Source organism: Ipomoea nil, unplaced genomic scaffold (assembly GCF_001879475.1).
Source record: "Ipomoea nil cultivar Tokyo-kokei standard unplaced genomic scaffold, Asagao_1.1 scaffold1407, whole genome shotgun sequence".
NCBI lineage: Eukaryota > Viridiplantae > Streptophyta > Magnoliopsida > Solanales > Convolvulaceae > Ipomoea > Ipomoea nil.
This window is the reverse complement of record NW_017617835.1, coordinates 3,821,857-3,837,051: the sequence shown is the minus strand read 5'-3', so window position 1 is coordinate 3,837,051 and position 15,195 is coordinate 3,821,857. Positions and strand designations below refer to the sequence as shown.

The following is a 15,195-nucleotide window of genomic DNA, read 5'->3' as shown; positions in this document are numbered from 1 at the left end:
GATAAAATGTGCGAAATACTGAAAACATGTGTTTAAGGGCTTCCCCTCGTTTTTTGAACGTTGTGATTAAACATCTGGCGGCCAGGAAACGGGCGGGGCTACACGGTAATTTTCGGATTAGAGGTTAATTAATGTAATAATAATATTTATTATCTGCCAATAACTTTATGGTCTAGTAACACGAAGTGACTCTTTTATTGGGTTCGATTTATGATGGGCGCGGTCCTTCAATACTTTGAGAAAGTAATTATGAAGCCCGCACGGGGTTTAGCTTAATGGTTTAGTGGGCAGTATTTGGGAGAAGAGACAAGGTTCAAACCGACTTCAGCTGCGGCAGTGTAGAAATTATGTCCAAAGTGGACAGATTCCTTATGCGCACCGGCATTTGGCCCTGTCTGCTGAACCATTAAGTCACCGTGATTTACATACTCCCAAATGCTCTATCGGACCGGAGTGTGGGGTCCTTAGGGCTGGGAATTCAACCTGCTTGCTTATTATACCACTAAAAGAAGTAAGTGAATGAACCATGATTTTCGTACATATTGTGTGGTTAATGCACTGTTACACATAAACAAGTTTATTTAGTACATACTTTCGAGTAACATTTGTGAATTTTCATCGTCACACACAAAAAAAAAAAAAAAAAAAATCTACTTATTATTTAAATACATACATACCCAATTATATTACCATGTAAGGAAGTAAATATCTGGGGGAGAATGTATCATCACAATTCCTTGGGGTCATGAGGCATACAAGTGTACAAGATGACAATTGACAAAGCCAGATGCAGACAGGGAAAAGAGATTGTGAAAACTATAAAAGTGCAATAAAAGATGGCTGTTTTCTCCAAATCACTATAAAAAGGACCCTATCACAACAAATTTGTCATACAAAAAGAACAAAAAAAACAGTGAAGAACAAATAAGGGAAGTCTAGGTTCTTAGGGCCTCCCTAAATCGAATGCTGAAACTACTATTTTCTTGGCCTTTCGAGAGACCGCCCAATACTGGATTTCCTTTTTGCATCATCGCCACGAATTCATTGTAATCAATGGTTCCATCCTGAAACATAAATTGAAACCATGGTAACAATGACCAAGCGAGATAATGGAAAATCATGCAAATGTTACATATATATATATATATAGTTATTATATTGAATGACTTACGTTATTTTGGTCAGCTTCCCGAATCATTTCTTCCAGGCGGGCATCTTCAATCCCAAATTCCTCGCAGGCTTGTTGCAGTTCGTCTGCAGTGATAAAGCCACTTCCATCCTTGTCAAAATAGGAGAAAGCGGCAAACAGATGATCCTCTCTCTCAATTTTGTTAAAATGTAACGTTGCAGCTATAAACTCGCCATAATCGATTGTTCCACTGTTATCAACATCAGCCTGAAACATCAGAAAGTGCAGAGGATTTGTTTAGAGAATAGCATCAAAGTGCACGAAACAAAAAACCGTAAGGATTTGTTTAGAGCAGATACAAGAATCGAAACGATGGTACTTACAGCTTGCATTAGGTCATAGATCTCGGACTCCTTGAGATTGGCACCAACTCTTTTCAATCCAGCTTTGAGCTCCTCGAAAGTGATTTGCCCGCTGTTGTCTGCATCTATCATCTTGAACATTTCTTTCAACCCAGCAATTTCTTCTTCGGATAGGTTCTCTGCAATGACCTGGAAGAAACGAACATACATTCGGTCAATTTAGCTGTATGAGTCCATCTTCCAGATTAAAGTTTGCACCTAAAAGGCCTAATGGTGTAACGCTTAGAGAAATTAGAGAAGTGCGCTTATACTATACTAATAATACGTACTCTTAAAGCCATTTTCTTGAGCTTATTCATCGCAGAGAATTGCTTCATTCGACTCAAAACTGCAGAGTCCAGAGGCTTGTCAGGAGCCACGCCACCAACTTGAACCCAAGGATGACCTGCAAATTATTTAAAACACCTCTCATAAACAATCTGAGAAAGAATAGGATTCGATCTTGGACCAATTCGATCTAGGTACTAACCACTTATACGTGTATACATATTGTAGCAATAGTTATTGCGTGGACCACGGTTCAAAAATGACGTCGTTTCGCGTATTTTTTTTTTTCACGCGACTCACTGCAACATACATTTTTATAACTCATAATGTACATTATTCTAAAGCATATTGTACATTATTTTAACTCATGGAGTACATTATCTTACCCTAGAAGTTTCATTATTCGAACACATAATGTACATTATTTTTACACATAAAGTACATCATTCTAATACATAATGTATATTGTTCTAACTCATAATGTACATTATTCTAACTCATAATGTTCATTATTCTAACTCATAAAATTCAACGACGTCATTTTGGACCGTGGTCTACACAGTTATGTGGACCACGGTCCACACAATAGTTTGCCATATTGTTGGTTTTATGGCACGGGGTAACCGGTCGGCAGGCCAACACAACCGTGAATAATGCAAGAAATAGCACAAGACCATGTTATTGTCAGAAAGTAAAAATCGAATCCCTTTGACCCCTAGGGGGTTTTTATACATAGGTGATTGATTAAAGAAAAGGAAGTAAAATATTTACAAACTTCGATTAAGAAACCTTCATAAACCAGATTTAGATTTGTTTCTTAAACTGCAAAATCTCCTTTCTAAATCTGAAAAGGGAAAATCGGTTGACATTTGGCAAAGATTCCTTGAATATTCCTTTGGACATCCCCCGCCTCAGCTGCCAGCTTGGCACGGCCCAACAGGCCGCCCAACTGCCTGGCAGGTGGCCCCGACTGGGTACCCATCACATATGTATGTGTATATGTATAGTGTGTGTGTGTATCAAATCTACCCCAATATCAAGCCAATTGCCTATGACTCGTCAAGATTCACTGATTAATAACAATTTGAAGAAAGCTACTTACATAGCACTTCATGTGCTGTCAAACGCTTTTTGGGGTCTCGTATAAGCATTCTCCTCACCAAGTCTTTAGCACCTTCTGAAATACTAGGCCATGGGTCCGAAGTGAAGTCAAGATCACCATGCAAGACTTGCTCAAATATTCCTTGCTCATTTTCTATGTAAATTATAAATGAATTCGAGTTATATTTTGCTATAATATGGAAGAGAGACACGATTGCTAGGTATTTTGATAACAAAAAAGACGCTAACCCGCCCAAAAAGGAGGGACTCCACTTAGTAAAATGTAAACTATCACGCCAGCACTCCAGACATCGGCTTCAGGACCATAGTGCTTTCGGAGAATTTCTGGTGCAACATAGTAGGGACTGCCAACAACGTCAGTAAATTTTTCCCCTGAAAAAGGAAATCATTATTTTTTAAATGTAAAACACTTTAAGCCAAACTTCAAAGTATATAAATGAACCAATATAATTACTTTAATTTCTGGGCTACTTTGGTCGATGTTTATCCTTAGGTAAAAAGGGTATACCTGGCTTGAAGAATATTGACAATCCAAAGTCAATTGTTTTGAGTAGGGAATCCTCTTTCTTGTTGACAAAGAGAAAATTCTCGGGCTTAAGGTCACGGTGCATCACCCCTAATGAATGACAAGTTTCTACAACTCCGACAATTGTCCTTGTAAGCTCAGCAGCTTTCCTTTCTGTATAATGTCCCCGCTGAATAATCCTATCGAAAAGCTCGCCCCCGGCGCAAAACTCCATAACAACATGAACGGCGATAGCGTCCTCATAAGCCCCTTTTATCGAAATAACATTCGGGTGCCCAGCCAAGTGGTGCATTATCTGAATCTCACGCCTAACGTCCTCAACATCGTCATCGGTCAACAGCTTCCTCTTGGCAATCGATTTGCACGCGTATTCCTTCCCGCTTGCTTTCTCCACGCAAAGAAACGTAGTCCCGAACTGCCCTTGACCTAATTTCTTGCCTATACTGAAAAACTCCTTCAAGTTGCCCGTTTTCTTTGGTAAAACCGAATCAGTCCTAAGCCCTGCGCTAGGCACCCTCTTTATATGTGCGGGTTTCTTAGGCTTAGCCGGCTGCTTTTCCTCGGCCTCCGGCCTAGGCATTGACATCTGCTCAGGCGGCTTATTTTGGACCTCCATTGGTGATTCGGGCGATTTATTAGAACCTTGTTGTGATTCACCTCTGACACTCTCTACATTAGTGACAGAACCAGTGTCATCCGGTGATCGGGTTCGCCACATTGCAGCTGAAACCGATTGAAATATTCCATTTTTCGAAATGCTCGGCCCAACACAAGTATTCCCCATTGAACCCTAAACTCACTCCTCAAAATTAATCCCAGTACCCTACAAAATGAATTCTAGTACTAAATCTCTACTGCTATTTCCTCATAAACCTCTCAGCTAGAAAGGCAACAAGATCTTAGCTTTACCAGAAACAATCAAAACCAGAAATTAAAAAGTCAAATCATCTCTAGCTCAATTGCTCAACTCCATAGCTGCCAAGAAATATTCATCAATTGGTCACAGTATCAAAATCAATGTACACAGTAAAATTGCACGAGAAAACACAGATTGCAAACAGTCCATATATACATGAAAACGAAGAAATCAAGATATACTCAGCAGAGAGAAAGAAAGGGAAAACTCTGGGTGACAACAGATAGGCAAGAAAAAGCTCATAAAATAAAATCCTCTGCTTATAAAGCCGGAGCCAAAAACTCCAATACAAAGAAGAAAAAGTTGAGATCTTGAATAATAAAGAGAGAATTGGTCTAACCTTTGATGGTGGGTTTCTATTATTTTAGTGAAAACCTATGTTGTTTCTTACATTAGACAGAGTCACGAAGAAAACGCGCATTGGTTGGATGTACCAAACAGATAAATATGTCTCAGTGGAGTAATTGGAGTTTCTTGTTCGGCCAGCCGGCCAGGTTTCTCATCTGGGAGTCAAGGTCTAGTTACCAATTTCTCAAGGCCGGTTAATGAGAATTACTACTAAGAATTTTATTGTAGGTCGAATTTAAAAAATATATATATATTTCACATACAATTGAGAAAAAATTTGTCATTTTGCCATAAAAATGTGTTGACCTCTTTAAATTTGACATTTATTGTGTCAAAAAGTGCCATAAATTTAACATTTATTGTTCTATTAATAACTTGCATTTTGAGACAAGTTTATATTATATATAACCATAAAAAAAAATGAATATGTGTAATTTTTTCCCCGAAAGGTATTATGAATTGAATTAAATTATTATCCTAAAAAAAATTTTGAATTGAATTGTTAAGGTATTTTGAGAGAAAAATCATAAATGGGTGTAACACTACCCATATGTTTTCATTGCAAGTGCAAACACCAATATGAAAAAATAGCATAAATGATATTGTAGGTGCTATTTTGTGGTACTAATATATGTAGGGTCAACTTTTCGATTTGAGTTAGGTAAGTGGATTTGTGTTTTTCGTAATGAAATGAAGATATTGATATATTTTATGCTCAAAATGGATAATGGGTAAACAAAAATTTGATTTTCAAAGTATACCATTTTGAATTAGAAAATGAAGGTAAAAAGGCTTAGTAATCTTTATCTCACATTGGAAATACAATGAAATTTGCACCAATATATATACAAAACCCTTTTAAATAAATGTTGAATTGTATAGCATATAGGTTCTCTCACATGCACACAATGAATTCTAATTGAATTATTAAGGTTACAAAAATCAACTTTCTCTCTCAAAACCTAAGCGGTTAATGATGATGTGTTGCACTGTTGTGTCTTTTTTTTTTTTTTTTTTTTTTTTATAAACTACACAATTAAAGTAAACCACACTGAGCAAATCTTATGTGTGACGATCTCAATTGAAATTATATTAAGTATAATTGAACATGTAACCTTCTGATCTAAAGTTATGTTTCCATCAATTAATTACTTTTTTGAGTTTTTTTTTTAATATATACGAATGTGAAGTAGTGGCCACAAGGTGACAAGCAAAACTAATGTATTATGCTACGTCAACCTTCGGTTTGTGTTAAATAAATAATAAAATAAAATAAGAAATACCCAATTTGGACAACCAAAACCTAACATTTATTTTCAAACCTACCTCCCAGCCCCAGGACACTCTGGGAAGAATAATTTCTTGTACCCAACGTGCATGTTGGTGGAATGGGAGATGGTGGTGGACTGCTGGCTGCTCCATAGAATATATCCAAATTCTCACTCAACTTCTCAATTTAATACAACATATAAAATAAATAAAATTCAGCATTTTGCCACTAAAACAATAAATTTTGTCTTTTTCATATATTTCCAACAAAAAATATAAAAACTATTAGCCTGTTATTGAATATTTTTAAAATTAAACAAAAAAAAAAGTTTATATGTTATTAATCCATTTTGTTACTTTCTAAATTTTAAAATTAATAAATTTTAATGAGTTGTTGGATTGGTCTAGTAATGTTAGTTTCAGCCAACCCCAACGGGGATCTTTGGTCCACACCCTATTGGGGATTGGAATGGTGAAAAAAAAAAAAAAAAAAAAAGAAGTGTTGGAATTTTGTAATTGTATTTTTTTTTTTTACAAAATGATTATTAACATTTTTTATTGAAAGATTTTATAAAAAATATTATTATTTGAAATTTAATTATTTAATATTTGACTTTATTTATTTGAAAATTGAGTCATTCTAATTTGAAAAGGATAACCCCTCACTAGTTTCATGAATTGGGCTATCCCAATCCATGTACAATAGTGGGTTGAACCTAGTCGACCTGTACACAATAACTATGTGCAGCCCAACCTAGATGATTGTGTTGGCCCACTAATGGTTTTTTTTTTTTAATTCCTTCGGTTACATTAAATTTATAATATAGTTTCAATTCGATATATTTGGTTAATTATTTATTTTCATAGCATACAAAATTAAAATTAAAATGTCTTTGTATTTATCGATATTTTAGTAATTTTGTTGACGGATGATCAGAAATGATTATGTCACAATAATATTAAGACAAAATGTCAATGTTCTGATAAAAATGATTAAAAATGGACTGACATGTATAAATCTAAGACAAAAAATTATAATTTACTCTTTTAAATTTAGTTATTGTTGTATACTTGAGAAAATGATTTGAGTATACATAAACCAATATTATAATACTAAAAAAAAAAAAAATAGTACACTTATACCTTGTGTTATATCTATCTACTAATATAATAAGAACCAATCAAGTTAAAAAAAAAAAAAAAAAAAAAAAAAAAAAAAAAAAAAACCAATCAAGTTATGCTTATAACGGGAATTAAAAAATATCCGTCCAATTATTTGATGAAATGAATACTTATAATTATTTTATTTTTATTAGTTTTTATTAATTATTCTAATAAGATCAATTACTAAAAAATGACGCAGTCACTTATATATATATATATATATATATATATATATATATATAATCAATTTAATGTAACAAAATTAATTAGACAAAATATGTTCTTTAGGCAACATATGTTCTTTTTTGCAAACTAGCATCAGTAACCCGATTGCATTACCATTAGAAGAGACGCCATTATTGGTCTCTAAATAAATGAAATATTCACTCCATTGATATTTTGCATTGACATACTTTAAATTATTTATTTATATACAAACATAGAACATTAATTAAATTAATCACGCAATGCACATGTGAAACTAGTATATAATATACCGAACATTGTTAGGGTTCCTTGTAAATTAAAATATACAGAACATTGTTTTATGCATGTCAGGAGAAGAAAACAAGTGTATATATACATTAAAATGATTATTTTTAGACTTTTAGTTATGATAAATAATAGAAAGCTTAACCAACCCCTATATGTCTAAAATGGATTCCACCCACAATACCAAAAAGGTGTAATACAATGGATGATAAAGTCCATTGGTTTAAAGGTTTCCTTCTTCAATATCGGCATCAAATCATAGTATAATATATATATTTTTTACAATGTCACTAATTTATATACAATAGGAAGTACAACAAAAATTAATATATATAATTGTATATACTATAATACAGTAAAATTTTCATTAACGGTAATAAGTATATATTATGAAACTTTTAATAAATACATTTATTTCTTCGTCGTCTTCTTCTTCTCCGGGAACAGGACTCCGTCGATCCCCTGAACTGAGATACGGCCGTCGGTGTAAATATCCGGGTCCAACAAGTAGGCCGAATTCTCACCGTCCCCGAGTTTCACTGACCCGTCCGATTCCCGAGCAACAATCTTGTGCGGCAAGCGCAGCGTTTCGTACTTCACCTTGCCGAATCTCCGAACGGCATTGTACATGCTCTCCTCCGTCTGGTACTCCGGCACGACGTGGTAGTATATTATCTGCTCCGGCGCTCCCGGATCGCTTAGCTGCTCCGCCGTGAGCTTCGCCATGGCTTCATCGTTGGGGGCTAAAACCGTGAGTGCATAGCCTGCGTTCACGAGCTTCCCTATTTCCGCGGCTAAGTTTGTTAGGTTCACGAGAATATCGGCCATTTCGTTGTAGCCGCCGAAGTGGAGGAGGGTTTGCACGAAGTCCTTCACCTGGCTCTCGCCGTCAAATTCCGTAGCTGGCTCGGACGCCATTGCTTCGTAGATTGGGAAAGGCGGCGGTGGCGAGGGAGACCGTGAAGGTATCACCGTGGCTTTTCTCTTCAACGTTCTCGGGTCGATCTCCGGGGCGCCTTCGGGTTTCACGGCGGAGATGGAGGCGAGGCTATCCTGACTCGGTTTCCCGGTCACGAAGGAAAGGAGAAAAACGGTGGCGATTGTGATCAACTTCTTCTTGGCAGACATTTTGAAGAAGCAAAAAGCATGTCGAGTTGGAAGCTAAGTACGCAGACATATATATATATATATATATATATATATATATATATATATATATATATATATATATATATATATATATATATATATGCAGTCCAACACGACTGTCTGTCTCTATCATTTGCGTGTCGTTTTCTTCTTTCTGTGTGCGAGTTTTGTGGTTCTTTTCTCTCTCTCTCAACACAAAAGTAAATAAAATGCGAATGCCACCAATTCAACACCATTTTTTTTTTAAAGACAATGATTAGTATTTTCTTCCCAATTAAGCAAAATGCAATTCTGGTAGTAGTACGTGTCTGTATATGAAGTCCAACTTTATATTTGTTTAAGTCATCATCATTGATTGTTATAAGTGGAACGGTAGCGAAAATTACCCAGTATTTTTTTTTTTTTTTTAAATTACGACTGTTTTACTTATAAATAGTTGAGTAAATATTCAAAATGATCCATCGACTATAACTAAATTTACAAATTAGTCCTTGACTTTCAATTTCAATCAATTAGGTTCTTAACTTTGTAATTTTAACACAATTTAGTCATCTGTCTATTTGACCGTTTGTTGACTATGATTTTTGAGGATATATATGTACTTTCATGATCCATAGTTGGTTTTTTAAGGTTCCGGTTGCATTTTCAGACCGCACTGTTACATTCAAATTCACTGCCGAAAGCAATCTACCAAATCCGGTCACCTTTCTTCATCCTCCCTTTGGATTCAATGTAGTTGAGTTCGTACCAGAGCGAAGAAGACGACGTGCTTCCGAACCGGTGCAATGTCATCCTGGAGGCCTCCACGTGCTCTGACGAGAGCTAAAGGTTCTTCTGGAGATCGTCGATCACGGTCAACAAACGGTCAAATAGATGGAGGACCAAATTGTGTCAAAATTACAAAGTTAATGACTTAATTGGTTGAAATTGAAAGTTAAGGACCAATTTGTGAATTTAGTTATAGTCGAGGGATCATTTTAGGTATTTACTCTAAATAGTTTCAGATTTTTGTTCAAATATTTATAATTTTTTTACCGTGAGGTTTTTAAAGAATACACTAACATTTTTTTTAGAACAGTTATAAAAAATCAGTTTCCATTATTCATTTTTATACTAGCTAGTGACTTGTTCAGGGTGATACGTGTTTGAAGACGAGTGTCAATGATAGCATACTGGCCTATAGATCATATATTCTAAATCAAGTAATTGGCAATCAAATAGTAAAATTAAAGTCTTAATTATATGTGCTTACTTATACATATAAGGCTAGCAGTTTAGTACACGGAATATATTTAATAATGAGTAGAGCTAGTTGGAGCAACTTAGTGGTATAGCATTTTTGTTTAATTTAGAACATGGGAGTGACATTATATTGTTGAATGGATTTGTTTGTGTATGACTTGTTACTTTCTTATTTTCCGTTTCTTTTCATCTGGTTTATTGCTGTATATATAGCATATATGCAGCTACTCCAGCTAGCAAAAGCTGTGAAGGCATGCATAGACGCGTAAGGATCGGTGGGAGATCGAAACGACTGACGCTCCGGTAGTATGGTTCAGTATTTTTATTGTTTTTTGTCACGGAAAACGTCAGTCTATGAGCCGTGTGATACTTTATGAGTTGTGGCATTACTCACAATGTGAGTTAATTAACTACTTTGGCTTGCTCCGGATCACGACCACGGTGGCCCAAGGTGTTACATAGACTCAGGGTTCAAACAAGCAACGGGAGAGGCTACTTTTGCTATGGTACTTTGTTTGCCGGATGGAGCGTTCTTAGCGGCTCGAAATGGAAAGCTATCACATTGTATGTCTCCGTTCATGGCGGAGGCCTTATCCTGGCTGCTGGAGGAAAATATGACTACGGTGAATATTTTAACAGATTGCATGCAACTTTGAAATACTTTACGTCATCTCTCGATGGGTTTAATGTCCTATGTTGGGGTCATTGTGGACCAATGTAGAACGCTCATGGCGTCTTTTAATTATTGTTTTTAAATTATGTTGCTAGGCAGGTTAATTCGCATGCTCATACTTTAGCTTCATTAACTTTCTCTCAGGATCACATTATGTATTGGGATTCTATCACTCCAGACTCGATTGCAGATTTGATTCATTAATACAATCATTTATTGGTTGGCTTTCAAAAAAAAAAAAAAAATCTACTTTGGCTTGCTTAAATTGTCCACAAAATTAAAGGCACAATTCATCACTTCAATTGCGTCACATTTCGGGTCTCGCAGAATACTATACTGGTAAATTATAGTGACTTAGTGACCTTTTATCATAAATAATCATATTTATTTTCTTTTACGAGTTTTACTATGAAAACTCCAAAATTATACTCTTTTAATTATACTTCTTGATGTATCTAATTAGCAAGTATGAATATGACATTTTCATTGTGTGGGAACAGTTAAATTGGAGTGGTAATAGTTATGAAAAACATGTTTGTTTATAAAAACATAAGTGATGGTGAGATTAGAATATAAGTGACTAATCAATAAGAATATTTGTACAAAATATATAAGTACTAATTTTTTTTTTTACATTAATAAATTATTTTTATTTAAAATATATATTTTTAACAAATTAATCATATACATTTATTCTCATTTATAATATACCAATATCATATCGTCAAACGATGTGTGTTATTTATATGATTTTTATTTAACTATTTTGATAAATAATAATTTATTATTAACTAATAAATTAAAATAAAATAAAAAGGAAAAGAAAAAAAATTGGATGGAGTGTCCAGAAAAGTATTATTTTTTAAAAATAATTTGAACATGGGGGTTTTAAGAAAGAATTAATTTCACTTTTGGTCCCACGACTTTTGAGTTCTTATCACTTTTGGTGCACAATTTTAAATTTTTTTAATTTTGGTGCCTAACTTTGTTATTTTTATCAGTTTTGGTCCTTCCACCCAAATTGGCGGTAAAATATTTTTGAATTTTATATTTTAGGGGCAAAATCGCCATTCCATGGAAAGATCTTCAATATTTAAACAAAAGAAAAATCATATTAAGAGGAAAAGAAGAGTTTGCCAATGGTCGAAATTATAAATCCCATAGATCTGTCTAGTTTCTGCCCGTCTTCACCATTATTCTCATCGATCAAACACCTATAGATATGATTTTACAGTGATTTTGTTTTGATATTGAAGATGTTTCCTTGGGATGACAATTTTACCCAGCAACATATAAAATCCAGCAACATTTCGCTGTCAATTTAGCCAAAAGGACCAAAACTGATAAAAATAACAAAGTTAGGCACCAAAATTAAAAAATTTTAAAGTTGTGCACCAAAAGTGATAGAACATCAAAAGTCGTGGGACCAAAAGTGAAATTAATTCTTTTAAGAAATGTTTTAATTTGCCAAATGCGGTTAATTATTTTCATTCGACCTAAACCGTCTAATAGAAAAAATGAATTAAGCTATCTTTGTTCTTGAGATACTCTTTCATTTTAAAAATCAGTCTCACTTTTCATATTATATAATAATAATAATAATAATAATAATAATAATAATAATAATAATAATAATAATAATAATTTAAAAGTACAAAAGGCGACCATTTAGCTATGAAAGCTTTCAAGCTGATGTAACTTACAAAATTAAAATCAAATGAAAAATTTTCACATAATAAACTTAAAAATGGGTGAATTACCACGATAATTACACAATTTAGATTTTCCAACTGCAGCAATTAAGTGTCGACACTATAACCTTTGTTATAGCATATATTAAGCATATATATCTTACCAATTAAGCCACTTCATCCTTCTATAAAATGTATGCATTTTATTTACTTATACAATATGTTTATACTAGATGAGGTGAAGTAGGGTAGGTCCCCTCCAAGCATGGGTCCTGGGTATTGGAGAAGGGTACCCGTGAAGAAGCTACAGGTTGAAGGATGTAAATATCTTTTATATTACAACTTCCTTTCTCGCCATAGGCTTGTATATATATTTGGCTGATCTCTGCGGTAACAGAATATCATTCATTCTTCTACTTTCATTTTCCTTCCCTCCACCATTACTCTCGCACATAAGCTTCTTTCGGCACATCAGCTCCTTTCGCACTTAAGCTTCTTCCGGCACATCAGCTCCTGATAATCTTCATAATGGATGTAATACTCCCTCTTTCCCAAAATATCTGTCTTATTTACATTTTGCTACGGTATATTACTTCATCTTTCTTCATCACTACAATATATTTCTTCATAGCATCTGTACAAATCAATTTAGTTTGTTTTTCTAGTTGTTATTGCTTTTAATTGCGGTACTCATTGAGAGTAGCGGAGTATGTAGTTTTGGAAGTGATTTTAGCAAAAAAAATTTGTTCGTTTGATTAGAGGAGAAGTGAGTACGTTTTGTTTGAATGTTGCGTACAATGATGTTGATTGCAAAAATGTCGGGAATCAGGATTGTATTGATTAATAACATCAAGTTTAGTTAGATCAGAATTTCTTATTTCACATGCTGCTTCATGTGTTTAATTTTCGGAGCAGGGAGAATTATATGTGACTGATGCTCATTCTGACGAAGAACCGAAAGGTACACAACAAGAATACTATATAGACAGTCCTGATACCGACGAAGAATTGGAAGGTACTCATCAGACTACGGAAGATACTCAACCTATAGAAGTTACTCAGCTTACAGAAGATAAATTATTATCATAGGAAGTGGAATTTTTCTCAACAAAGTGGTATCAGAGCCAGGTTGTTTTTCCCAACAAAATGGTATCAGAGCCAGGTTGTGATTTACTATGTGGAAGATATCGCCGTCCCTGCGATAGAAAAACAAACCATTGCTCCCCTGTCGGGTTTGTAATTTTTATTGTCACAGGAAGTGGGATTTTTCCAACAACAACCAACAAACATGGCTCTGATACCACTTTGTTGAGAAAAATCCACTTCATGTGACAATAAAAATCACAAACCCTAAATATCAATATCAAAATATGCCCAATCAACAACCCGGGCTCTAATACCACTTTGTTGGGAAAAATTCCACACGAAAGTCCTGATATCGAGACCGAGGACGAAGAATTGGAAGATACTCGATCTGTTACTCCGCCTATGGAAATTATAGAGCTTACAGAAGATATTAAGTCTATATAAGGTACTCAGCCTACGAAAGGTATATATATCTTATACATGGGCGCTCAGTTGACTCTATGTGTTTGTATGTGCTGTAGAAAGCATATGAATTAGAGATAGATATGAAACGTGCCTGTTATCCGGAGCAAAATTAATTTGTCTATATTATATGCTTGAATGCTCATGCATGATGTTATCATCAATTGAGAATGTTAGAGAACATTTGCTTTGTGTTTTGGAAAACGAATTTGATTGTGCTGTTACAATGATTTTGATGATGTCAATATTTTGAATGTAGATCCCGTGGTTACATCATGTGAGTATAAACCCAACTTGCTTGTTCCAAACTTAGGACAGTTGGCATGGACAATTGAGAATTTTTCGAGGTTGAAAGGATATCAATGGTATTAGTTCTGTGTAATTGTATAAGTAATTCTTTTTCCTTATAATTTGGTGCTATATTTTGTGCTCACTTGGTTCAGAATGCAGAGATGAGTATTGCAACTTTTATTTGTTGCGTGTGCAGGAGGTTACTAATGTTCCCAAAACGCTGTAATGGAGATGATCATTTGTGGATATACCTAGATGTTGCTAATTCTTCAAAATTGCCATCTGGGTGGATTATAGATGTCTTCTCCAGTATATCTGTGGTTCACAGTATCGAAGACAAGATGACAGAAAAACAATGTAAATTATTTAATTAACAGCATTTAGTTCTTGCTAGTTTCATAGTTTACCAATCATTTGGTTCCATGCATGCACTGCTCAGGTAACTGGTGGTTTGATAATTGTACTGATACTCTGCTGCAGGTAATTTTCACAAGTTCAATGAATGAGAAAGTAAACTGGGACTCAAATTCATGCCACTTATAGAGAGCTCAATGATCCTAACAAGGGTTTTCTTGACCTTGACACGATCGTAATTGAAGCTATTGTAACTCTTCGTAAGACTGACTATGACTCTAAGGAAGAGATTGGTTATGTTGGAATCAGGAACCATTGAGCTACATGTTACATCAACTCTCTCCTTCAGATGGTATACCATATTCCTTATTTTAGAGAGGTTAAGATACATACTTGACCCTGTTGTTTGGTGGTAATTCTAAAAAAGTTGCTAATTCAAAACTATGTTTCAGGTTGTACATCATATGCCACCAACAACTTTGCAGAGTTTGTTTGTATTTTTAAAGGACTTTGATGGCACCACTGACATTGTAGCAACGAAAGAGTTAAGAAAATATTTTGGATGGGCCAATTGTGATTTCTTTATCAAGCG

The 15,195-nt window shown here is 34.5% G+C and overlaps 2 protein-coding genes across 2 annotated transcripts; both read right to left on the bottom strand.

The window, feature by feature from the left end:
- Positions 1–722: 722 nt before the first annotated feature.
- On the bottom strand, positions 723–4,879 carry LOC109186387 (calcium-dependent protein kinase 1-like). Its single transcript, XM_019336342.1, has 8 exons — positions 4,723–4,879; positions 3,449–4,441; positions 3,169–3,312; positions 2,921–3,073; positions 1,821–1,936; positions 1,513–1,680; positions 1,172–1,396; positions 723–1,064 (listed from the first exon to the last, which is right to left on the bottom strand). Exons 2-8 carry the CDS (start codon positions 4,248–4,250, stop codon positions 936–938), a joined length of 1,737 nt encoding a protein of 578 aa, XP_019191887.1. The 5' UTR covers positions 4,251–4,441; positions 4,723–4,879; the 3' UTR covers positions 723–935.
- A 3,187-nt stretch (positions 4,880–8,066) lies between these two features.
- On the bottom strand, positions 8,067–8,783 carry LOC109186249 (fasciclin-like arabinogalactan protein 17). The gene has a single exon (XM_019336175.1). The coding sequence runs from the start codon at positions 8,781–8,783 to the stop codon at positions 8,067–8,069; it is 717 nt and encodes a 238-aa protein (XP_019191720.1).
- Positions 8,784–15,195: the final 6,412 nt, after the last annotated feature.